The following is a 25,954-nucleotide window of genomic DNA, read 5'->3' as shown; positions in this document are numbered from 1 at the left end:
TTTGCATGTATCACTTGCATTCAATAAGTGTGTCACTCCTTTTTTACTTACTTGCTCGTGTGTCCCTCTCTTTCAGGCCGTTTTCGACTGCGTGGTTACGTCTCTGAAAAATGTCTTCAACATCCTGATTGTCTACAAACTTTTTATGTTCATCTTCGCCGTCATCGCCGTGCAGCTTTTCAAGGGGAAGTTTTTTTATTGTACCGACAGCTCCAAGGACACCGAGAAGGACTGCCAGTAATGCTCTTTTACTTCTCTCAGCTCTTCCCTATTTACATCCAACTTTCTTTCTTGTTGTTGTTCATTGTGTGTTGGTTTTTCTTGACGTGCCTTCACTGTCTGCTCTTGTAGGGGTTACTACATTGACTACGGGAAGGACAAGAAAGAGGTGAAGAGAAGAGAGTGGAAGAGGCACGACTTTCACTACGACAATGTCATCTGGGCTCTGCTCACCCTGTTCACCGTCTCCACTGGAGAGGGATGGCCTCAGTGAGTACCTTCCTGGAACCACTGGATGACTGCTAATTCTCATGCTGAATGAGGAAATTCAAGACGAGCTTTCCCGCATATCACTTTAAATTTTTCGTGGGATCATTAGTTTTCATGAGCATTATAACCTTTTAACATCTGTCTTGTTCTTTGGTAATGGTCAAATCTGACCTTTGATGAAGGAAATATAATAGATGTGATTAATTTAACAAAGATTTTGCCATTCATTATCTCAATATAAGGTTACAACAGTATTTCACTGACAGTGATTGTAGTTTTGAACTGTTCCAACCCTCATCAATTGAGTGGTGCAATGGAAATAAATTAAAATCATATCCTCTTCCAAACAGCAAATTGCCATTTGAGCCCCACCCTGGTGATCAAATGTTTCCAACTGGTTCTGCCACAACTAATAGTTACTGTAGCACATTATATAACAGACTTTTTAAATGTAACAATAAAACGTGATTTTTCTCTCTCTGAATACAGTGTTTTCATTTTTATGATACATTTCTTCTTCAGAGAAGCATTAAAGAGTCTGGATTTTGTCTTTTTAAGCGACTTATTATATTTTCAATAGGTTTTGCAATAAAATCCCTACTCTTAGTGTGTCTGTCTTGCAGTTTTGCCTTTATTTCTGATTAGCATACATATTATCATTGTGTTTTTATTCTTCCAGGGTCTTGCAGCACTCGGTAGACGTGACCGAGGAGGACAGAGGTCCGAGCCATGGCAACAGGATGGAGATGTCAATCTTCTACGTTATCTACTTTGTCGTCTTTCCTTTCTTCTTCGTCAACATCTTCGTGGCGCTCATCATCATCACCTTCCAGGAACAAGGGGATAAGATGATGGAGGAATGCAGCCTGGAGAAGAATGAGGTGATTAAATATTTTCACCTTTTTACTGTGTAGCATCGACACTGTTCATTGTGTTTCATCATCAGATGATGATGAAACACGCTGAGGCTTTCGTAAAGGTGGAATTTGTATTGTTCATTAGGGCAACATTGGCTTGTTTTTGTTAGCACTCTTCTGTCAGTCAGTGATGTTTAAGACTGGTTACATAGGAAAGTGGGGTCGATAAATACGAAACACAGATTATGATGCGACTGCTGTGCTTGTTATGACCCTAAGGCTCCCTTTCATTCATTTCTCTTTTTAGTATTTTCTGAATTTAAAGAATAGCTGGGTCTTGTTTTTTTCATACACAAGTTGGCTACATCAAATTTTTATTCTCTGTATCCACCATCTTCTTCTTCATCTCTGTGTTTCACGCGTCTTCCTCTCTTTCTCTCTCTCTTGCTCCTGTTTTTTATATTTCAGAGGGCATGCATAGACTTCGCCATCAGCGCCAAGCCTCTGACTCGTTACATGCCCCAGAACCGACACACATTCCAGTACAGACTGTGGCATTTTGTGGTGTCGCCCTCTTTTGAGTACACCGTCCTGGCCATGATAGCTCTCAACACCATTGTTCTGATGATGAAGGTGAGGAAAGCTAAGGGAGAAACGGAAACAACAACACAAACTGAACAGTGACTCTTCTCTCTCTACCCTCACTCCAAAAACAGATCATTCCCTACACTTCCTTTGCTGATTAGAAAAAGACATGTAGTATAACTTCTTCCCTAGTGTAACTTATTTCCTGCTTATTCTGTCATTAACTTTTAACTTTTAGGATTTGTGCTTATCATTCAGACAGACAGTGAGACAGACCGACGCGGGTGACTCAGCCTGCATTAAATATTGATCGATTATGTCCAGGGGCTGCTATTTAGCATGACCTCATTAACTGTGGCTGCTGCCCCTAGAGGAATGACTCCTTTTATAGTGCGACAGATGAGAGGTGCACAGACTGAGGCACTATTTATGGGTCTGGAGGAATCTTCCATCAACCTGTAGCTCTGCAGGGTGCAGACCTGAGGATCACACTGATATCAGACTAGTATCAAGAGGGTCAGCTGCAGCTAATTGGTGAGGAAATATTCCACTTAAACCACAGTAGTTCCATCTCTGTGCCTTTCTATTTCAGTATTATTCTGCCCCGCTGACATATGACACTGTACTGAAACAACTGAACACAGCCTTCACCGTTCTCTTCTCTGTCGAGTGCGTCCTCAAGATCATGGCCTTCGGTTTTCTGGTGAGAGAAAAGCACAACGCACAACAAATCAAAGGTCCTCTTTAGAAATATCTCTTAAGTGTCTTTCCTGTTTCTACAGAACTATTTTCGAGACACATGGAACATTTTTGACTTCATCACTGTTTTGGGAAGCATCACTGAGATTGTGGTAGAGCTGCGGGTAATAAAAGAAAATCATAATTAAATATTAACATAGACAGATTGAAATAAGTCTGAGAGAGCACATCTGAAGTTTTCTCTAACATTTAAGCTTTCACGTAGACATTAATGCTGTATTCTTGTACATCTCTCAGTCTGATACGTTCAACATGAGCTTCCTGAAGCTGTTCCGAGCTGCTCGTCTAATTAAACTGCTGAGACAAGGTTACACCATCCGGATTCTTCTGTGGACCTTTGTGCAGTCCTTCAAAGCTTTGCCCTACGTCTGCTTGCTCATCGCCATGCTCTTCTTCATCTACGCTATAATTGGCATGCAGGTCAGAAGCAGGAAAAGAAATTAGTCTTAAGTTATATTTACAACATTTAGCATCCCTTAGCAATATAATAATCAGGTCTTTAATATATTCCCTGTAAAATATATGTGTGATTCAGGTGTTCGGGAACATAAAGCTGAACGAGGAGACTCACATTAACCGGCACAACAACTTCAAGACCTTCTCTGGTGCTCTGATGCTGCTATTCAGGTAGAAGACTATCATAGACAATAGTGGGAGCTATTAAATCTAAGTCAACACTGTGTCACTCAACAGTGTATTTGTTTATTAATATGTATTTATTTCCCCACATAAAAGTGGAGCCTAAGAAAATATACACCTTGAACTTGATGACTCGAGCACTAACCATCTACTCCATGTCCTTGTGTCTCCAGGAGTGCCACGGGAGAATCATGGCAGGAGATCATGTTGTCATGTCTGGGAGGGCAGCAGTGTGAGGTGGACCCTTCGCTTAGGTCTGACCACGAGGGCAGCTGTGGATCCGACTTTGCCTATTTCTACTTTGTCTCCTTCATCTTCTTCAGCTCCTTCCTGGTAAGACAAGGAAGGCAAAATGTGCAAAGTACCTCTAAGTTGCAAAAGCACTAACCTGGTGTTAAATAGTCTGTAAACAAGTTAAACTGCACTTTCTATATTTCATACTTTGTGAATTCACCTACTCATACTATTTTTTTCTAATACATTTTTTATATTTTGAGCATCTTCTGCCTTTATTTAAACAAATGTCAAGCCTTCTTCTTCCCATGTTTATCTTCTGCCCAGATGCTGAATCTATTTGTGGCTGTGATCATGGATAACTTTGAGTATCTGACAAGAGACTCGTCTATCCTGGGTCCCCACCACCTGGATGAGTTTGTCCGGATCTGGGGGGAGTATGATCGTGCTGCCTGGTCAGTGTTTCAACACCAACACAATACATTCTGATCATCTGGTACTGTACAAATGGTATATAGTAATAATATTTTTAGAAAACTTACATTAATAGTAAGTTACAAAAGTACAATAAATACATATACATACCTGTGGATCTTGAGTACCTGTGGAACATAGGCCATGTAAGTCTGATCTTACTACCATTACAAAATAGTAATCACTTTATTAACACTGAAAACAAAATGTGTTTTAATAATAGTAGTAAACAGAGAATTAAGGCAATTCAAAAGTAGTGATGCTAATGTTTCTACAAAGTGGCCGTTCAGTACATTAAAGTAAGTATAACTATAACTATAAAAGGCAGTATGATAATGTAGAGTATAAAATGTACTGTTGGGCACAAATGTTTACAGCTTGCATATCTCTGTAATATCAGTAGAATACTGCAGTGGGTTAGTAGCTAGTTAAAACAAGTCTATTCCACACCTATAAAGCACAGTTTGATTTATCATTTTTCTGTCTCTGGATTCTTGATGATTGGTGGGAAACACTCAGCTGACAACAGCTGACAATAACCATGAGAAAACAATCTCACCTGCACAGAGGGAAAAGTGTAAAAAGCTAGAATCTACTTTTTGTGAATTATGTGATTTTTTAATTATTGTATATTTTTTACATATGTTCAGCACAAACTAAAATGTCTATAATATGTAAAATTGCTGTTTTGATTTATATATATTTTTATCTTTACACAGAGGACCGAGCATCCATTTAGTTTATTTTACCTATCCTCTCAAGTCTGTAATCACACACAACTAAAGACATGTATGTCCTTTCCAGTGGTAGGATCCACTATAAGGAGATGTACAAAGTTGTACGCACTATCTCACCTCCCCTGGGCTTTGGAAAGAACTGCCCCCACAGGGTGGCATGCAAGGTTTGGTTCCCCCATGTCAACACCCCCCTGCCTCTGCCCTCTTTCATGTGGGATACTACCTGACTTCCTCCTATTCCTCCTTTCCCTCCCGTCACCTATTTTCACCGCTTGCTTGCCCGTCAGGGGTGTGATACTCAGGTCAAAGAATGACGACACTCCAGTCTCAGGGTACTAAGGCACAGGACTTCACCCATTCTCCCAGACCTCAGAGTAAACATGCTTCTGAAACACTTTTTTGAACCCATGAAGCTCACTGTAAAAACAGTTGTGAAGCAGTTTGGGGGAAGCCTGGACCTTTCTACCACTTGGATCTGGTTTAGGGATTATTTAGTATTTCCTATGAGCACCAGATCCAGTGAGGCTGTCATTCCTTTGCTCATTCTGTCTTAGGTTTTCTCTTTTCCCTGATTTCTATGCCCTGATTGCAGCATAGAAAGAATACAACCTGTTATCCTGTTAACTCTCTCCCCTTTTGTTGATGCCTTAGAATAACCCGTTCTCTTTTACCCCCTCCATTATTTTACCTTCCTGTGCCCTTTTCCTCCTTTATTCCCTGGGAATGTACTTCCCAATGCCTCCACTTCCTCCAACATCATCCTTCTCCCGTTCCTTCTATCTTCCTCTTCTCCCTCCCTCCCTCTTTTTACCTCCTTTCATCCTCATCTTCATGGCTACCTGGCGCCCCCAGTGGTCGTATCCATTACACTGACATGTATGAGATGTTGACCAACATGTCGCCACCTCTAGGCCTGGGCAAGAAATGCCCCTCCAAAGTGGCATATAAGGTAGACTAATCACTGGAGACTAACAGGCACTGCCTTGACATTTTAATCACTACGATAAGCACTGTCAAAGCTCATTTTGTTTGTCATACGTTGGAAAAGCAAGGCCTTTTTTTTCTGTTGATCAAATGATGCAGCATTGCTTGTTGAGTGTTTTCAGTGACACTAATGATTTGCCTGCTGTGCTTTGCATCTTGGCAGGGAAATAGGACTTCATTATCTGTTTTTGTGTTATCTGACGAACGCCTTGGTGGAGTGTAGTGTCTCCATTACACTGACAGAAGATTTTAATGAGAAAGTTGTTAAACATCTACATGCTAAATCTTGTCCTTTTGTCGACATTTGCTGTGAGATGTTCTCCTCTCTGTCATACTTCTCTGTTTTTTCCATATTCCTGTCTGCATGTGCCTCCTGCCACAGCCCGGTGTTACATCTGTGTCTTATTTACTGTGTGTGTGAGTGTGAATTTTGTTTGCGTGTGAGCCTGCGAAGCATGCTCCATCTCAGGTGACTGACTTTCTCTTTCTGCACAGTGACTTGTGTGAGTTTTATCTTCTTTTGTAAAACTAGATAGAAAGCTCACACTGTTATTTACAGAAGGACAGGAGAGGACATGCATCTTTTTTAGTTTGTGACCTCAGGTTGTTTTGTTGTTTCAAGAGAACAAAAATGTTTCGTATTATTTCTCAGTCTTGAGATGCATTAATAAACTGTGAGAGTTTTCTTACATTAAAACATTTTCTCGTGTGTAAAAGGCAAGAAACAAAATGTAACTACATGCGTGCCCTCTTTGTCCTTCTGAAATGAGTAAATGTGATGATATAAATGATTTCAACCAGCCTTATCTTGTTACTTTTGTACTGTTAAAGGCCAAGGTTGCTCATAAAGATCTTATTACAACCTCACTTGTGTACCACTACCTGGTCATTTACCTTGAAATTAATTCATTATTTATGATCAGAAAACATTATGAGCCACTGAAGCAGGTCTGGGCTAGGGTTTTAGTTGTAATACTGTTTGTTGTTGTCGTGGGTTTCATGTGACTTGGATGTTTTCTCTGCTGCCACCAGCGATTAGTCCTGATGAACATGCCTGTGGACGATGACATGTCCGTCCACTTCACCTCCACCCTCATGGCCCTTATCCGCACTGCCCTGGAGATCAAGATAGCCAGAGGTTAGACTAAATGTCAAAATATTGCTAACATCCATTTACTGTCATGTAAAACGAATTAAATCAACTGAAATTATACTATATTATGTTTCTCTGTTTACCTGCTTCAGGAGGGGAGGATAGAAATCAGATGGACCTGGACCTGCAGAAGGAGATTAGTGTCATCTGGCCTCATCTCTCACAGAAGACACTGGACCTGCTGGTTCCTATTCATAAAGGTGAGATTTAAACGTACAATAATTCAAGTCACAAAGAAAAGAAACTTTGCCTTTAATGTGGTCAAATGAAATAACCTTTGATAACCTGTAGTCCTGTCTGTGGTTTGATGTTTTCGGCTTTCTCCTTCTCAGCTAGTGACATGACTATAGGGAAGATCTATGCTGCCATGATGATCATGGACTACTACAAGCAGAGCAAGGCCAAGAAGCTGCGACAACAACTGGAGGAACAGGTATCTTTAGTAGAAAACGTTCTCACTGATGTACTTTTGTCCTCTTTTCTAAAGTTTCGCTGATATTTTAATTATATTTGTGGCATGTTTCAATGTATTTGTTTCTCTGTGTGTCTTTCTCTTTATATAGAAACATGCACCAATGTTTCAGCGTATGGATGCCTCCTCTCTGCCTCAAGAAATCCTATGCAATGCCAAATCCCTGTCATTCCTCAGGCACAGTGCCGGATCAGCGCTGTAAATATTTAACTTTTCGCCTCTTCATACAGTTGCACTACTTAAGCTGTTGTGTTGTGTACACTGTATGAGTGTATGTTGCAGCTGACCTCCTTAGTCTCTTTGTGTTTTTTCAGCACCAGAGGAGGTTTCGTGGCTCTCAGCCCCATCTCTCCCCAGGAGATGTTCCTGCAGCCGCTGTCTCGCTCCAGGGACGAGAAGGAGGAGGAGGATGACGACGACTACCATTCACCCTACCACCCATACCACCACGCACATCATGGCCACCGCCATTTACACACACTGGTAAAGCCAACATTGGCTAAAGGCGTCTCTTTCCTTTGTATAGCGTCAAGAAATGTTAACTGAAGCTGAACCTTAAATTTAAGTAGCCACTTGTAATTTATAGTTGTAAGTTTCTACATTTGAACTGAATAAAATATCAGTTCACTGAACAGAACTCCATGCAACTGTATTTCAATTAAATGTGTTTGTGTAGGTGCCAGATGTCATAGAGTACAATCAAGTGATACAGCAAGCCAGACAGGATCCAACAGTTATTAAATCTCCTCAGCGTACAGCGTCTATCAGAGCGTCCTCTATGCCCAGACTCGCTGTCGATCCACAGGTAAGAAACAGTAAAAACCTTTATTCACATATATTTTTAATACTCAATAAATCTTGCGTTTATCCTTAACAACTATTATGTGTACAATTTACACAGAGTGATTAGTATGACTGCTGTTGTGCATGATTACTAAAGTGATTTTGTTGTCCTGTGTGCATGCATGTAGCCTGGGATGTCAGCAGACAGTAATCTGATGAAGCGCTCCTTCTCCACCATCGGAGATCAATGTGTGAACGGTCTCTGGCAGGAACAACACTCTCTGGAGAGAGTCAGTCCTGAGGGCACGTACAGGCCTCGTCAGAGGAGCTACAGAGGTCCCATTTTATCCATACTGTACCTCTCAATTCATGGCATGCATGGCAGACTGACTGACTTATAACTGTCTGTATGTCAGTTTTAGTTGGTGTTACAGAATAGGACTATCAGCTGTTTTTTCGTGTTATCGTATTTTTTTGCATACATGGTGAAAAAAAATGCTGATTTCATTGGATATTGTTGATTACTTTTTAAATGGATATGTGTCGGGAGATATTTGTCTTTAACCTCAACATCTTTATTTCCTGTATTATATTATTAGTATTTCACAAACTGAAATCTACACAATTTTCAGGTCCAAGAATGAACCACAGAGAAACATGTACTCATGAGAGAGGGCGATCTAAGGAGAGGCGCCACCTGCTCTCTCCTGACGTGTCCCGATGCAACTCTGAGGAGCGGAGCCGCGATCCTTCATGTGAGAGGAGAAGGTCCCGTTCACCTAGCGAAGGACGTTCACAGACCCTACAAAGACAGGTGGGAGTCAACAGCGCTGGAATTACTGTAAGCACCAGTTACAAATGTGACTCGTAGTTCTTCTGGTTTTCATTTTTACCATCAAATAAAAAAAGGAGAACACATGCCTCCTGCACAAAGAGCACAGCTAATACTGTAGTATAAGGAGTGATCTCCTCACTGTACCATCTGTATTTTTCAGGGGAACACATCAGGCAGCCCCGCCCACTCAGAGTCCAGTACTCCTCGTAATCGACGCCAGCTACCCCAGACACCCTCTCGCCCGCGGCCTTACATTTCCTATTCCCCTCTGGTCTGCCAAGCCCACCCCTCTCCTGCTCCAGCAACCTCCTCGGAGGGGCAGACCCAGCCTGACGATGGCCCTGTTGGCTCCGCAGAGTCCTCTTGGAAGCCTGACAAGGAAAGCCTTCCAGGGCCCCTAGCTGCAGGTCAGGGGTCAAGTGGAGGTCAGGCTTCAGGACCAAGCCACCCATCTCCTCACCACTACATCTCAGAGCCGTATCTCCCATTCCATGAGGACCTGAGCGGTGGCGGGCCAGGCGAGAGGCCTGAGACCCTTACTTTTGAGACTGCCATTGCAACCAGTCTGGGACGGGCCAATGCCATAAGCTCTGCCCCTCAGCTCAGACACTCGTGGCAGGTTCCCAATGGGCATTTCCGGAAGCACTTAGGCCAGGTGAGTCCTGCAGGAGCCAGGGAGCTTTTAAGTGACACAGACGAGGACGATCGCTGCTAAAACCCGGAGAGGAAGCGGATGAACAGAAGGACTGGGCATCTCAGAGCAGCTCCCCGTGGGACCACAAGGCTAAAGCTCCTCTGTGGCTCTGAGAACTTATTCTCAGCGCCAGTAGCGTATCAGTCAGGACTGAGCACAACCGCTGTTTATCTGGATACTCTGCATTGATTGTTTGCAACGAGTATGTGTGTTTATGTGCGAATGTGTGAGAACATGGGTGCGTGTTTACATGCGTGTGCTCTCAATAGAGATAATTTACCAAATCAAAAGAACATCCGAGACTGACAGCACTATAAGTAGCTCCCTGCAGGCAAGTTCACGTGTTGCCAAACTTCCCCACACGAGTTAGTGTTTTGATTGTTATTCGAACAAATAGTGGTGAGATGTCAGTCCAAGGTGTCCGATCCTCCCTTCAAATCCAAGAAACTGATATAAGTGCTTTTTTGTGTTGGTGAACATAGAGGTAGCATGTAAAATGTCACACGATGAATGTATTTTAGCTTTTGTTCTTACGTTCAGGTCATATGAGAAGGTTAGCGTTTGTCTTTGCTGTGTACAGTTAGAGTAGCAATGGGCTTGAATCAGCCAGTTTGTGCCAGTTTATAACTGGTAACCAGCCATTCGCAACAGTTCCTGTTTACAACAGTATCCACATGGTTCATGGGCATTATACAGTGACTAATCAATAAGCAGTCATTTACTTTCTGCCCTTATGTGAAAGCAGCAAATGTGTGCATTGATCTGCACCACAGTACAGGTCTATGCTGGCACTGCGGTCTGAAAACGACGCTGAACATCTCAAACAGGTTGCAGCATATGAGATTTTTGTCTCAGGATACTGGATCACTGGTTTTGTTATGTATTTTCTTCTAAAATCTAACATTGGACCTTAAATGTAACACTTCTAAAAATCGGAAGGACTAGATGCTTGTCTTTACCTTTCAATTCATTCAATGATGGGACCAGTGGTGATTTCACATGGGCGCCGTGGTCCACGCCTGTTGGTCAGAGAGGTGACTAAAGCCATTTGCTTCCTGTACATGGAGCTGAGGATGTGTCTTCATCAGAACAGGTTGCTTTCCTTCACCTGATGATGAAAATGACGAGAAATTAAACGTCCTTTAGACCTGCTGATGCAATTGAGTTCAACGACATGGATGCTTTTTACAAAAGAGGAATCGCAGCAACAGTACGGTCTTTGTTAACTACCAAGCTGTTTCCATCACACTAAAGCGTTGCAGTATTTTCTGTGCTACAGTTATAGGAAATTCCAACATGCATGACCATGAAAGATGTGTGAGAGATGTTTCTTAGAGCTGTCTGATTGTTCCTAATATAAGAACATTTAACACACGTGGTGTTAAATAGGATTCTGCCAATAAATTACTTATGAAGCGTCAGGCAGACAAATGTTTATGCTTTTACATTCCCACTATATGTTTCAACATTCCAGCGCTTTTCAAAAATATGTTGTTGCCCCAAAATAACATGTATATTTATATCATGAGCTGCTATGTTATAATATGTTGAGTTGACATGTTTCTCAAATGTGAACACAGGAGTTATCTGACGAAGGAGCCACAGGTCAGACAAAATCCCACCAACCTGCTGGAGCTCCAAACAAAAAGTCCTGAACTGAAAATATGTATTTTACCAGAGAAATGTTGTTTGAAGTGTGTTGACTACAAGGTTCAGTTTATACAATATACAGGTTAGGTTAAGGCATCAGCCTGTAGTTTAGAGGACCGAGCTTAGCATCTACAGTGCAGACTAGGTCTTAAACTTGATGTCCACCTGTACAGAACAGCCTAATCTGTGCCTGGAGAAACTTGCCTAAAGAGTTCCTTATCAAGCCTGGATCTCCTAGATAGAGACGCTTTCTGGCAAATAAGTAGGAAACACTGTACAAAACCTATGTCTAATTTATTGCACTGTTTATATTTCATTTGAATCATGATGCCTGTCTATGACTTTAACAGAACAAGTGTTTACATATCTGTTTAAAGGACCATTAAAGATGGATCACTTGTCTTTTTTGTACTGGGTGATATATTGCTGCATGAAATACAGAAGAATTTAGCCATATTTAACATGGCAGATTTGACGTGGGTAAGTTGAGTGATTGAATTTCACTGTATTTAGACCACACATGTAGATACCAACACATGTAGATACCAACACATTTGCCCTGTGTGGTGTTTACGACACTTAGATCACAGCACAAAAGGAAGAGAAAGCACAATGACCAACTGTAAATGAGATGTTTATTTAACATTTTGCAGCACAGTGTTGTGAAATTTCATAATTTTTCTTAAACCCTCCTACTCATCAAGAAAAAGAGTTATTTTCTCGATTTTCTCATGTGTATGCTCACCTAGTCTCAAAATATCCAGGTGCAAAGGATTCATTGGGCTAGACGCTGAGCAGAGATGTAGGTGAGAGATATCTTGTTGTTTGTTGAGAGACCCGAACAGAAGCTGCGTCTGTTTGTGTGACAGGGACACCAACCCTTCAGTCCACCACGTGTAACAGCAGCTGAGATTCTGCTACACGACAGCCATGTTGCCTCCACCATGAAGCAAAGGCTAATGGGAGGAGCAGAGGAAACACTTATTATTTTCAGTAACACTTCTGATGTGTTGAAACAAGCGTTGGAAACAAGAGACTCTCTATTTCCAGTCTTCTGCTGCATGAATGACTCAGACAGCAGTGATGTTACGATCTGTTATGTCACTGTGCAGCAGTCACCACTTTTACACCACTTATCCTTTCTAGTCAAGTCAATAAGCTCTGATATCCGCGGGTAACCTGTAGTACAGCAATGTGAGCTTTGTTCATATAAACCATCTTCTAAACGTCCACATTCTCCACACAACTTCATAAGTAAGGAGCAAAAACCCAAAGTCATTGATCATCTGCTAAATACAATCCAACCACTGGTTGAGTGTCTGCTGGTGTAACCTCAGTTTGTGAAGTATTGATTATTTATATCAGAGTCACTGACTGCTAATCAACCTCCTTATAAATGACTCCAGTTACCTTCTGATTTCTCCAAAGGGGATCAATAAACTATATCATTATCATTATTATACAGTGTTAATGCTTCTGCTTCTCATGTTTGCAGGTGTAGATCTATTGCAGCTTGTGGACCTATAGTAACCACTCATTACGACGTCTCAATCACAGAGGAAGACCATCACTTCAAATACAGTGGGACAAAGTGCCACATTGCTATCCAGCCAGACCTGTGTGTGCCCTTATACTGACATAACTGTTCAATGTGCCTGTAGGCTGATGAGAAAGCAAAATAACGTGTGGGACACGCTGTCTCTTGGTCCCCACATTGTGGCTGATGTGCTTGTTCCTCTGCAGACATAAGAAACTTTAGTTGTTTTTCAAGCCTACATTTTGACAGCATCAACAAATTCAAATATGTTTTTTACGGAATTTCTCCTCTACAGTGTATCATTCCTTTTTTAAAAAAAAAAATATTGCTAGCACACACAGGAAGTAGCTCTAGTTCACACCCTCAAAATAATTTTCCTAACTTATGCAAACACCTGACTCCAATTAGCTTTTTTGAGGTCATTATTCCGCAGGTTCACATATTTCTTTCACTTGCACTGTGAGGTTTTCTCAATAAAAATATCACAATTTCTTTTGAGGTATTACTTTAGGCACATCATGTTTGTTAATATTGCAGTCAAACATTATTATGTTAAACATGCAGTCATATGAACATACAGTACAAAATAACATAACAACTGACTGTGCATTAATTAAAATAAATAAATTATACAACATAAGGTTGACAAGGTCAGATATGCAGTAAACTTGTTTATCTAGGTTGAATTTTCTTTCCATGATGTGTAGGCTGAAAGAATTTAGCTTGAAGCTTCTGTGTTAAACTTGACCCTGAATGTTTACACATGAAGTATTAATGCCGTCCGAATCTGCCAGCTTAGTGATATAGTTCACATTTACTTGTGAAGTGGCTGCTTGTGAGGAAAGTCGAACTTTCTGTGAATCCACAACACTGGGTTTAAAAATCTATATTATCCTGTTTGTATTTATTGTTTGCATTGTATTGTGTGTGCATTTAAATTTTAAATCTGCCAGTGTTTACACAGCAGGTTTCCAGATGATCTGAGAGTGCTCATGTCTCTGGGTCAGTGTTGGTCAGAAGACGGGATGCTACTGGTTGTCTTTTCCAGCAGTTCATTACAACTCACAGTTTTTCAGTTTGAAGAAATGATCCTCTGACCCAAACTAAACTGGTTCACTTCTTAAACAAGGGTGGATTTTACATTGATGCCCATCTGCTAAAAAATTAAAGGAACACTTTTTAATCTGATTTTAGCATCAAGTCATTAAACTTCTGGGATATTGATCTGGTCAGTTAAGTAGCAGAGGGGGTTGTTAATCAGTTTCAGCTGCTTGGTGTTAATGACATTAACCACAGGTGAACTAGAGGGGGAACAATGACACGACCCCCAAAACAAAAATGGTTTTATAGTCGGAGGACACTTACATTTTTTCTCTCCTCAGTGTCACTACTGGCAGCATGAGACGATACCTGGACCCTACAGAGGTTGAACAATCAGTCCAACTCCTCCAGGATGTCACATCAGTACGTACCTTTGACAGAAGGTTTGCTGTGTCTCTCAGCACAGTCTTAAAAGCACAGAGAAGATTCCAGGCACAGAGACAGCAAGTTACTCTAGGAGAGTTGGACAGGGGCGAAAAAGGTCTTTAACCCATCAACAGGACCGGTATCTGCTCCTTTGTGGAAGGTGGAACAAGATGAGCATTGTCAGAGTCCTACAAAATGACCTCCAGCAGGCTGCTGGTGTGAATGTCTCTGAACAAACAATCAGAAACAGACTTCATGAGGGTGACCTGAGGGCCAGATGTCCTCTTTTGGGCCCTGTGCTTACTCCCCGGCACCAGGGAGCTTGATTGGCATTTGCCAAAGAGCAGTAGAATTGACAGGCCTGACACTGGGACCCTGTCCTTTCCACAGATGAGAGCAGGTTCACGCTGAACATATGTGACAGACATGAAAGGTCTGGACAAGCTGTGGAGAACGCTATGCGTTATCCTGTTACATCGTTGTGGCATCCTTTTGTTCCTAACACATCACCCAGTCCACATCAGTAGAAATATCAGTGTATGAACATCTATAAGTTATAACTGACTGTCACAGAAAACCTGATGTGTAAAAAAAAGGAATTACACTAACACATAAGCTGTCTCAACTCAACCAAAATCTGTGTCACTGAATCACTGATCATTGTCTGCTGTATGTGACAGTAGAATTTCTCCTGGTCTGTGCCGCTGCTCCTCTGTGGGATAGATTGACACATAGCCTCTTTCCCTCTGCTGTCTGTGTCCAGACTGGAGTCATACCTGGTCTGAGCACCCTCTGGTGTCACAAACTGGTAGAGCGGCCTCCTCGGGCAGCAGCCCCTCACTCTTTTGATGCTCATGTCACATTCCTCACCTGGGCCACAGTCCGCCCCTCGTGGACAACAGAGGAGGGAAGGTTCAATGTGAAGTTTAACAGCAGGTTTAAGCTGCAGACGTGATTATTTTGGTACTAAGTTTAAAGTTAACAGTAACAGATGATTAAACATTTGCAAACTAAGGATCTTCATAAACCATATAATGAAGTCCTCACTGTGCAGTTGTGAAAAACAATCCTGGATTACAAGTAAATGCTAATTGTATATCTAGTAGATGGGTCTTAGCTGTAACATTTGAAATGACAAATCTTTCCCTGTTAATTGAACAGAAATGAAGAAGGTTGCTAAAAGTGCAAACACAGTAAAATTCATTCCAGGTTCATATCTTAAAAGTTTCACTATCACTGTCACTAACCCTAACCCTGCCCAGATCAACTGCAGCAGTCTACAGTGCACTGGAGTTAACAGACCTACACCTGATGTACAACAACGCATCTGTCTCACACATTATATGAGACTTTGGATGTCTGCCTTAGTTTCATCACATTTTAAATGTGCGCTCAGCCCAGCCAGCACTGGTCTCAATCCTCCAGGAGGGGTGTGCGTTTTCCAAGTTCAGCTCCTGAAGAGGTTTGTCAGGCAGGCAAAAAGTTTAGACTTACAGACACTAACGTGGCAATGAGAGGAGTCGGGTAACTTTTATCAGAAGCCATGCAGGGTGCTGTTGTAGTGCTGCTGCTGCTGCTGAGCTGCGTAAGTCTGCTGGTATAATTTGTTTCTGTTAAAATGTTAGTCATGGATTCACGTTAAATAATGTTAATAACTAGTGGCATATCGTAAGGATTAACTGTGTTTCTTCATAGATCTATAGAAATTTAGAAATGTAAACATGATATGTTTCTGTTGACTCCTTCAGTTTGTGCTTATTTCAGAGCATTTGATGACAGGATAGTTTTGAGGTATCATCTATTCGAGACTGTGAATTTTATTTCCTTACTTCACACAACAAATTGATGCTAAAAAAGTTTAAATACAATCTAGACACGTGACCTTGTACCACTGGTACTTACTTTATTATGTCCAGCTAGTGTTTTGTGGTTTTTAAGTGGTTTTCTGTATATGTTGGTATCACTGGTGGCAGTGTTCATGTTTTTTACATGTTGTTTCACCAGTAGCTCAAATATTTCTGAGTCAGTCTTCACATCAGGCCCTCACACGTACATGTGAGAGAACAAGGAATCGGAACATTTTCAAATCATTCATTTAATCCTATAAAAAAAAAAAAACTTTTTTAGGTTTGGATTTAACACTATTCATCGTCAACTGAGGCCTAATAGTAAAACAGAACTATTTGCTTACTTTTCATTACTTTATTATTAGTGTATATCTGCTTTTTTTTCTTCTTGTAATTTAGCTATTAATAAACTTACAATGTAAATTATTTATTATTTGCTTGTTTACTTAATCATCCACATTAACTTCGATCCATAGCACGGTCACACAACCGTACTGTTGTATAGTTTAAAAAATAAATGTAGCCTTTAAAGCCCTGTGTGTAGGATTTGAATGGTTGATGTTGGCGTCCCCTCATGGTAAGAATGGGAACAGATGCTGTAACAGACAGAAAAACACACAGTTACCCTAAAAACCCAATTCAATACAGTCAAGCTACATGCCGTGGTTTCCAGAACAAGTGTTCTCTGTTCACCGTCTGTCTCCTGTGTGTGTCTGTGACTTATTCAGAGCACCGTTCAGCAGATGATGTCAGTGTTGGGAGCAACCAAGCAGCAGTGTGGAGATAACAGCAGCACATGCTCAGCTCTGACAGGCACACAGGTACAAAGAACACACTACTGTCACTAGACTAAAGGATGTGGTTTTAATCACAAGGCTCAATGAAGAATATTTATTATAAACCTTTTATTTATAATGCTGCTTATCAAACTGCACGTTAATGGTTCAGTACATGTTCAGTGGTGTTTTCACCTATTGGTGCTAAACAGGTTGGAAATGTTTGGAGTGAGGCAGGAATAACATCGAACCTCATCAGCATAAAACAAAGCTAGTAGGATGTTCAGAAACATATGAACTACATACTCAAAACTAATGAGATGAGACAAGATCTTATTTATGCAAAAAACAGAGAAAACACTACTCACTTACGGAGGTCGAGCAGGTCCTTAAATAATGTTTTCCAGCCACACTCTCTTCTAAGTTTGCAGATGGAAAAACTAAAGAAGTGTGATTTTCTGTTTACATGTTAGTGTGAATTTATGGTTCCTCATAAAATTTGTTCGCAGTAGCAGTATTCCTATCTGTCAGTGGAAGGCACACAGGGGTGTTTGTCTCAGAAAGGTTTAATATCCTAAAACCTTTATTTGATTTGGACACTAGCGGCAGCAGAAGCAGAAGCATTTTTCTGGACTGTTTACATTTCTAAACATATAATTTTAACATCAACAGAGAGCACAATATTGAAATTTTCCTATTTGCACATTTCACAGGAGATTGGAGCTGAGGTGACCGCTCAGCCCGAGATCAGAGCATCATCCAAACCAGAAAATCACCCTCAAGACACAACTTCACCCTCCCTTCTTCTCCCTGAGATGACACCAAGACCAGATCCAGTGAGCAGCACTGTCCCTCTGAAGTCACATCCTGCTACAGATATGCAGGATGGAGACACCAGTGTAGTAAGAATCCAAACTGGGATGGAGACCCAGACTACAGGCTCAACCAACAGAGACAAAGCCAAACCAAACACCTTGAGCAAGGAAATAGTTCAATTTAGTGCTGAGAAACTGCAGGAACGCTCTCTCACTGGAAATCAGTCGACTTCTAATTCTAGTCAACAGCCAACACAAGTTCATCAGGCGGCCAACGCATCAAAGGAGGGCTCCAACAGAATGGACACCGCGTGGTTGGAAAGTGTTTCAAAGCCCAACATCCAACCTGAGGACCCCACAGCTCCCCTTACTGTTCCACATGCAGAAATAGCTCTCTATAAGGGGTCACAGGTCTCTCAGTTTGCTACCAGCTCTACTGTTATCTCAGGCAACACCACAGAATCAGGATTTGTTGCTTCCAGCACGTACCATTCATCTGAAGAGGAAGGAGTAAAAGAAGCAAAACAGGAGGCATCACCCCTGCTGGTTACACCTGTAGTCTCAGCAGCTCCATTCGTCACAGCCTCGGTTCAAGTCTTTACAACCAGAGAAGAAAATGTGACACTTAAAAGCACTGAAACCCCAACGTCAAACCTGACTGTTGTAACTCTCACCCCACCAAGTGGAGAAACACTAAATAACGGAGCCATGGTGGCTGAGACGGAAAATATTTCAGCTGCTGGGATAAAAGAAAACGATGAAATGGAAACCGTTTCACCCAAATCTGAAAAAACACCACAACAACGACCTCCAGGTGAAGAGAGGGAGAGTGACAGAGGGACAGATGAGTATGAGATATATTTAGAGGCGGAGGAGCAAGTGAAGAGAGATGCAGGGATGGGAAAAGGAAGAAATGGTGACGACACTCAGGAACATTATCAGTCTTCACTCGACTGGATCTCCGAGTTCAGCACAGTTCAATCAGAAACTGAGCCCAATCAGCCGCCTGCATACACAGTCACAAGTCAGGGGGCTAAACTGAGACCTGGGGTTAGAGGTCAAAGGGTAAGACACTGTTAACTTTTAGCAGTAACTGTGCAAAGGTTCAATCAACAGTGATTTTCACTCCTGAAGTAGATTTACTCCCCGTGGAATAAAAGACAGCGTTAATGATGATATAAGTTCATAAGGAGAGTTTCAAGCACATTGGGAGGAAAATTCTTATCTCATTTTCTGTCACGACCTTGACGATGAAATTCAGTTTGCTCGGAGCTGATTTGATGCGTGAGATGGTTGCAGCTGTGTGAATTTTAGTGTGTGTGTGAGTGTGTGTGTGTGTGTGTGTGTGTGTGTGTGTGAGTGTGTGTGTGTGTGTGTGTGTAAACTGTGGTACTGCAACCCTGAACTGTGAAATCCAGTTTCTGACATCATAGAGTCCGGTGATTTTATAAAGAATATTTATTTAATGTCCCTATCGTTCACTCATTATTACAAACAAACAACAGTAGACTCATCACAGTTCATTCAAAATAACTTCACATATCTGCATTTCTTCTCCAGTAACTGTTCTTTACTCTGGTCTTTCTTCAGGGACTGCCGGGTCCACCTGGGCTACCAGGACCACCAGGACCCAAAGGAGACAAAGTATGTGTTAAATTTCAAGTCATCCTGGTATTAACATTGAGTCATATAGTTCAGTGTAATTTACTGTGTAATAAGATTTGTTTTCACTCAACACCCCCGTGGAGTCAAGTTGAGTGTCTCTACTAATATTTAACTAGTTCACACATAAATATTAAGGGGGTCGATTTGTTTGCACGTATAAACATCAGTCCTTTGTTAGAATTTTTAATGTGTACTTCCCTATTTTTATTTTTCACTTGTTGCTAACATACTTCACACTTTTAGCCCTTTGTGGCTTGTTGTTTTGGCTTACATACTGTACATGTTGAGGTACAAGGCAAGCAAAATGTCTAAGACAAGGAGAAGAACTTTCAAACCAAGAGACGTACAGCTGTTCTGTATTTGCTAGATGTGTTAGAAATGTATAGGTGGGAAAGCAATACTTGCAGGTTAGCTGTAAAAATTGCTTAATGCATCCTTGTGTCATCTAACAGAAATAAAGAGTCTTATTTCATCTCAGGGATATCAAGGTGTTATGGGCCGGACTGGGCACACAGGATACAGTGGTCCAATCGGTCCTCCTGGGATGCCTGCCATAATTGTATTTAAAACCTCTGAAGAAGAATGGGAAGCTTTCAAGGTAACATTCTGGTGTGATTTCACACAGGAGGCCAAACATACTCAATCATAATTTTTTCTTACTGATTAAAAATGTGTTTTAATGAGTGAATGAATATTATAACAACAAATAACAAATATTATGCAAATCTACTTCCTGTATAACGCAAACAGCACTGTGAAACACAGTTTTCCCATTAATACTGTGGGCATCTGTAGGTGTCTTGAGTACATACAACTGAATTTTAGTTCTGAAATTTTATTACTTTTTCTGTCTCAGATCAGTTTGAACATCTGTCCTTTGTGTGTATGTGTTGTTTCTCTGTAGAAAAAGAAGTTCTACAAAAAGTTGGTGTCTTCCTGGCCGGTAGGTGTTTTAACAACATCTTTGACTCACTTTACTGCAATGATCCGAAGTATTTTGTTATTACGTCACTCAGAGACGTTACCTAAAATATGGTAACTCAAAATACTGCACAGCTGCTATATTCCTAATTCCTACAACAACATTCTGTGTGATTACTCTTTTTACAATGTAAAAATACTAGGAGTAAACATCTCATTAATGCATAGCCACCTGTAATCTATAATTGCATGTTGTGACTAAGGTGAAAGACTTTTTTCTTCTTCAGAAACTTAAGGGACCTCCAGGACCTCTGGGACCTCCTGGAGCTGAGGGACCTATAGTAAGTAGACAAAAGTGTTTTGGATTACAAAGTTTAAGCCTTTATAATACCATGACAAAACTAAACATAAAGCAATTTTAATTGTGGCTAAATTTATACTCCAGGGGCTGCCAGGAATTCCTGGAAAGCAAGGACGAAAGGGAGTAAAGGGGAAAATTGTGAGTTTATTTCCGAGCATATATGCAGGCTTCATAACACGCTTCACTTCATCACTCCTCTTAAATAAAGACAATGCTAAACTTTGTGAACACCACATTGTAACAGCATCTCCATGCCTACAGTGATGTTACCTCAGTTGACTTATTTGTCTAAAAAACTACAATTGCATGTTGTCTTTGATCCAGGGCAATCCTGGACCACGAGGTTTGCCTGGTCCCGAGGGGCGGTCTGGGAGTGACGGTACCCCAGGAAAGGATGCTGATCCAGGTCTGCCAGGCTTACCTGGAGAGCAGGTGATCTTTCTGAGATACATATAAATGCTGTGCATACTGTTAGAGCTGGGTGTTGTCAAATAGGTGTTTAATATTTCAATAATTGTGTTTTCTGCTCACGTGTGCAGCCATGTTAAATTCCCACTGAATGCTTGTTTTCTTAGGGTCCCAAAGGCTACAGAGGAGAGACGGGCATCAAAGGGGATCTGGGTGAGTGGGTAAGAGTGGCAAAGACTTCTAATGTTATAGGGATTTACATTATGGAGCCCTAAGTGTACAGAGTATGTGTATGTATTGTTGCAGCCACATCACTGGGTTTAAGTTGCACATAGTCACATGTTGGCTTATTAGGTATTAGAGAAGTGTCGCATAGTGCTGAAGACCCTGAGCATTTTATTTGTATGTTTTCACTGAATCCTATTTCTTCTGCTTTTAGGGTTATCAGGGAGAAGCCGGACCACAGGGAAACAGAGGACAAAAGGGAAACAAGGTCAGATTCAGCATCCACACATGGTCAGGAGAGGAGAGCCATACTGTAAACTGTATGTCATTGTAATGTATGTGTCTGTGAACAGGGAAACAAAGGTGTCAGAGGCCTCGCCGGGCTCCCTGGCTACCCAGTAAGTACAGATGACGTCCTCTCTGTTGTCCTGTCATTCTTTAAGACCATGTTCTAATACGAAAGTATTTTTCCTGTGCTGAAAGCAATTTTTTGAAGTAAACATTAAAATGATTTATGGTTTATAAAGTAAACATTAGTATACTAGCGTTTGAGCTGTCCTGTGTTTACAGGGAATGCCTGGAGCAAGGGGTTCTGCTGGTTTTCCAGGACCGTCAGGACTTAAGGTCAGTGCCACGCATTTTACTAGGGTGACAATGATCCATGTAAATATCCCACCTTTTGATGACCTCTTGTTATTTTATTTTGTGTGTGTTTGTTTTAGGGAGAAATTGGTGCTCCAGGGTTTAGTGGACCACCCGGCCCATCTGTAAGTTGTGCAACACAGTGTAATCATCGTATGAGATTACAATAATTTAATTATTTAATTTGTAATAACCATTGGCTGCTATTAAAATAAGAAAGCATCAGTTAATCAGCCTTTTTCTCAGGGCAAGATGGGTCCCAGGGGAGTAAAGGGTGCATTAGGAGTTAAAGGACCACCAGTGAGTAAACAGCCAGTCAATCCAGTTATAATCACAGCTGAATGATAAAAAAATATGTAAAAGAATATTATTATGTTGTCAGGGTCATCAAGGTGAACTGGGTGCCAGAGGGGCAGTTGGACCACAGGTGAGGAGACAATTATACATTTATTCTTTCTCACAGAGACTGAATACTTATCCTGTGACATCTAATTAATATTTGTCGAACTTGTATGTACTGTACCTGCAGGGAGAGCCAGGTCCTGGTGGAACAATTGGATCTCCCGGTGTCCGTGGCCCACAGGTACAACAAAAACCATTTAAAGTGCTCAGTCAGTGTGTTACTGTAAAACAGCAGTCTTAAGTCAGTACATTTTGAATAAACAGGGAAACCCAGGATCAGATGGTCCTCCAGGTCCTAAAGGTGACACCGTGAGTATACTTGAAGGAAAAGTGGGAGTAAAAATAATAATGCAGCATTGATGGGAGTTATCATGTCTAGGTTTCTCTGTCCTTTGCTTTGTTTATGTTTAACCAGGGTGATCCAGGAGATGAAGGGGAAATAGGAGAACCTGGTGGTCCTGGACTTTATGTAAGTCACTAAGACCAAACATTTATTACCAGAGAAGACATACTCAGTTTTACATTTTGGAGCATTAATTCATGTTTGTTTTTTTCCATTACAGGGAGTCAATGGGAATCCAGGAAAGACTGGACCCTCAGGTGATCCCGTAAGATTACTTTAAGCAATTTCAGTATTGGCTGCAGCTAAAGTGTTTACTTCCATTATAACACCATTTTATGTTCTTAGTCAAACCATTATATTGTAACAGCCATTTGGTTACTAATAAAAGATCTAATTATGCAGATGGTTTTTGTTTGCCTGTGTGTATATGTGTGCGGGCACCTTTTTCCACTAGGGGGCTAAACCCAGGCGAGGTGATAAAGGCGATCTAGGATTTAAGGGTGACATGGTGAGTTTGAGTCCTCCTCTCCATCTGAAAAGCAGCTTGTTGATTGACAAGACAGGTGAATCAGTCCAGTGTTTTTGTTTGTGTACAGGGACCTCCAGGGCCTCCAGGTAAAAAGGGATTTAAAGGGCATGGAGGCCCATCAGGTCTTGAGGGACTTGGAGGACTACCAGGGCCACCTGGACATGCTGGACCCAGTGTGAGTGAAGTAAACTCAATGAACATATACATGTTTGATGCTATAGTGACTTTAATTATTAAGTTTTGTTTTGCACCTGTTTCCTTCATTTTAGGGGTTTGATGGAAACATGGGGGAGCAAGGAAAGCAGGGAAGAGATGGACCAAAGGTAGGTCTGAGAAAATTATAGCAATCAAATGTATTTAAGGCACATTTTGTACAATTGTGCACTTGCATGTGTGCATGTACATGTGTTTTTGTAGGGAGATCGAGGACGGACTGGTTTTCAAGGAGTTCCTGGGCCTAGAGGTGACAAGGTAGGTACAGAGATGGATGCAGTCCTGTGGAAAAAGAACAAAAATATTAACTAATGGTTTTCATTATGTTGTATAGAAAATGGGCTCTTGTCCAGAAAACTTAAATATAAGAAAGATGCAATATGCAAATCGCTGCTGATGTTACACTCAGATAGAACAAGACACAACTCAGAGGCATAGAAACAGTAAAAAATTCACCTTTATTACAGTCACAAAAGCAGGCAAGGATTGAACAAGAGGTGAAAATACTAATGTTACCAATGATCTGTAACAGGTGGCAGAAATACCACCAAACAACCAAAAACAAGCAGGCAAGCAAATACAGTAATGTTGGAAAGCTACAGCAGGTGCAATAAAATATCTGGCAGTGTGCAGATGGAAGTGGACCAGTATCTGTACACTGAGGAGGGAACTTGGAAGGGGTGTGTGAGCAGGAGGGAAGGATGGAGACAGCTGAATGAGGAATGACAGCTGCAACACTCAAGTCATGTGACACTCAGGCGACAGTGCCTGAGTAGATGCTGCCTGTCAAATATTAAATCCAGGTCTACTATGGTCATTTTTTAGGGTCGAGAAGGTCGAGCAGGATTTTCTGGATTGCCCGGGCTTATTGTGAGTATGGGTAAATAAAGTATAACTTAATCCAAGATGCTGATCAGCATCCATACTAATGATGTTGTTGTGTTTTCTGTATGCAGGGGGAAATGGGAAAATCTGGAGAGAGAGGACATAATGGAGAACCTGGTATTAAGGTTCCTACTGTGGTTACACTTCTCATCCTGTTCTTATGTTTCTGCAGAGTTCAATCCAAAATATATTCATCCTATTGTTTCAAAATGTTGTTAATGTATCAGTTCTTTACAGTTCAATATGCCCTTAGATATGTTGACATCTTCATCTACATTGAATATTAATGAGGTGCTCTGTTTAATATGTGTAAACTGTTTGTATAGGGAATGCCTGGAGTCCTAGGAGTAACTGGGCCTAAAGGCCTGCAGGTGATCACACTGACACATTCATTCATTCATTCATACTCCAGACAAAATACTGTTAATAACAATAATCCAGATATCTACTCCTTACATGGCACCAGCTAATTCCCAAAACAAAAGTCATGATACTTGTTTTGCAACAATGTTCTGTAACTTTACACTAATAGTTAAAGAAAATGTTCATTCACAGAAAACATTTTCATTATTTGTGTTTATTTTTAGGGATTTCAAGGTCATATTGGAAACAGAGGACATGATGGAGCACTTGGGGCCCCGGTAAAGCCAACCAACCTCTAACAACAACTTAACACATAACAATGTATAAAAAAATTAGCCCAATCAGCCATCTGCAATATTTATCATACAAGTTTTTTTTTACCCAGGGTCTGTATTTCTTGGAAATGACCTTCCAGTGTAACCAGGATAGTGACAGTATGATTGTCTTTCCATCAGGGACCCATTGGTGCAAATGGAATTAATGGGGACCGTGGACCTCAAGGACCTAAAGTGAGTTTACCTATTTATAATAAACAACATATCAACAAGTTTGTCTGCTTGTGTTTGCATTGTCACAAATTGTTATTCAGTAAATATATTTAACAGGGATTACCTGGTAAGACAGGAGCTCCTGGCCTCCAAGGACCTGTAGGGAAGAGTGTAAGTACTAATAATCGTCGTCTCATAGTAAAGTCAGAGATTTCCTGTTTCACCACTTACTTAGGAAGCTGTTACTCCTACTGTACGTTGACATGAGGTTTTGCAGCACTAAAAACGGCTTGTATGCCACTAAGTATAACTGAATTACATGAGAATATAGTGTAAATGGGAGATGTAACTTCAAATAGCTTTACGTTTGTGTTAAACTACAGGGAGAAGCTGGTAGTCGAGGGATGAAGGGGACACCAGGAAAGCAAGGAGAGAGAGTAAGTCACAGTCCAACACCACATGGGAGGTTCAGATGATTCAATGATAAAATACTATAGCCTAATGAAAAACACAGAGTCTTTAATGATTTAGCAATGACTATAGCTATAGTAATGCAGGGATAAAGAAATGTCTGTTTCTTTTAGGGGGTTAAAGGTAAAGAAGGTCACAATGGACTTCCAGGAAATGAAGGACTAAAGGTGTGAGCTTATTTACACATTAATCTGTATTTTGATGTGCCAGCATTATACCGTTGCTTCATTTTGTCATAGTGATCACTGATT

General features: G+C 41.0%; 1 protein-coding gene across 1 annotated transcript in view; it reads left to right on the top strand.

The window, feature by feature from the left end:
* The window catches only part of LOC113152626 (voltage-dependent R-type calcium channel subunit alpha-1E), a 41,199-nt gene extending 29,483 nt beyond the window's left edge, over positions 1-11,716 (top strand). The window contains exons 27-46 of the mRNA XM_026345987.1: positions 77-237; positions 352-489; positions 1,169-1,370; positions 1,815-1,979; positions 2,524-2,634; positions 2,714-2,794; positions 2,928-3,110; positions 3,226-3,317; positions 3,503-3,662; positions 3,891-4,018; positions 5,627-5,723; positions 6,791-6,896; positions 7,004-7,111; positions 7,244-7,344; positions 7,475-7,581; positions 7,698-7,866; positions 8,060-8,188; positions 8,355-8,502; positions 8,799-9,007; positions 9,162-11,716. Coding sequence (XP_026201772.1) covers positions 77-237; positions 352-489; positions 1,169-1,370; positions 1,815-1,979; positions 2,524-2,634; positions 2,714-2,794; positions 2,928-3,110; positions 3,226-3,317; positions 3,503-3,662; positions 3,891-4,018; positions 5,627-5,723; positions 6,791-6,896; positions 7,004-7,111; positions 7,244-7,344; positions 7,475-7,581; positions 7,698-7,866; positions 8,060-8,188; positions 8,355-8,502; positions 8,799-9,007; positions 9,162-9,716 — 3,150 coding nt within the window. The 3' untranslated portion in view covers positions 9,717-11,716. The remainder of the gene's footprint in view (positions 1-76; positions 238-351; positions 490-1,168; positions 1,371-1,814; positions 1,980-2,523; positions 2,635-2,713; positions 2,795-2,927; positions 3,111-3,225; positions 3,318-3,502; positions 3,663-3,890; positions 4,019-5,626; positions 5,724-6,790; positions 6,897-7,003; positions 7,112-7,243; positions 7,345-7,474; positions 7,582-7,697; positions 7,867-8,059; positions 8,189-8,354; positions 8,503-8,798; positions 9,008-9,161) is intronic.
* The last annotated feature ends 14,238 nt before the right edge of the window (positions 11,717-25,954 follow it).

This window comes from Anabas testudineus, chromosome 4, assembly GCF_900324465.2.
Source record: "Anabas testudineus chromosome 4, fAnaTes1.2, whole genome shotgun sequence".
Taxonomy (NCBI): domain Eukaryota; kingdom Metazoa; phylum Chordata; class Actinopteri; order Anabantiformes; family Anabantidae; genus Anabas; species Anabas testudineus.
The sequence above is the reverse complement of the archived record's forward strand: the minus strand, read 5'-3'. Positions and strand labels throughout refer to the sequence as shown.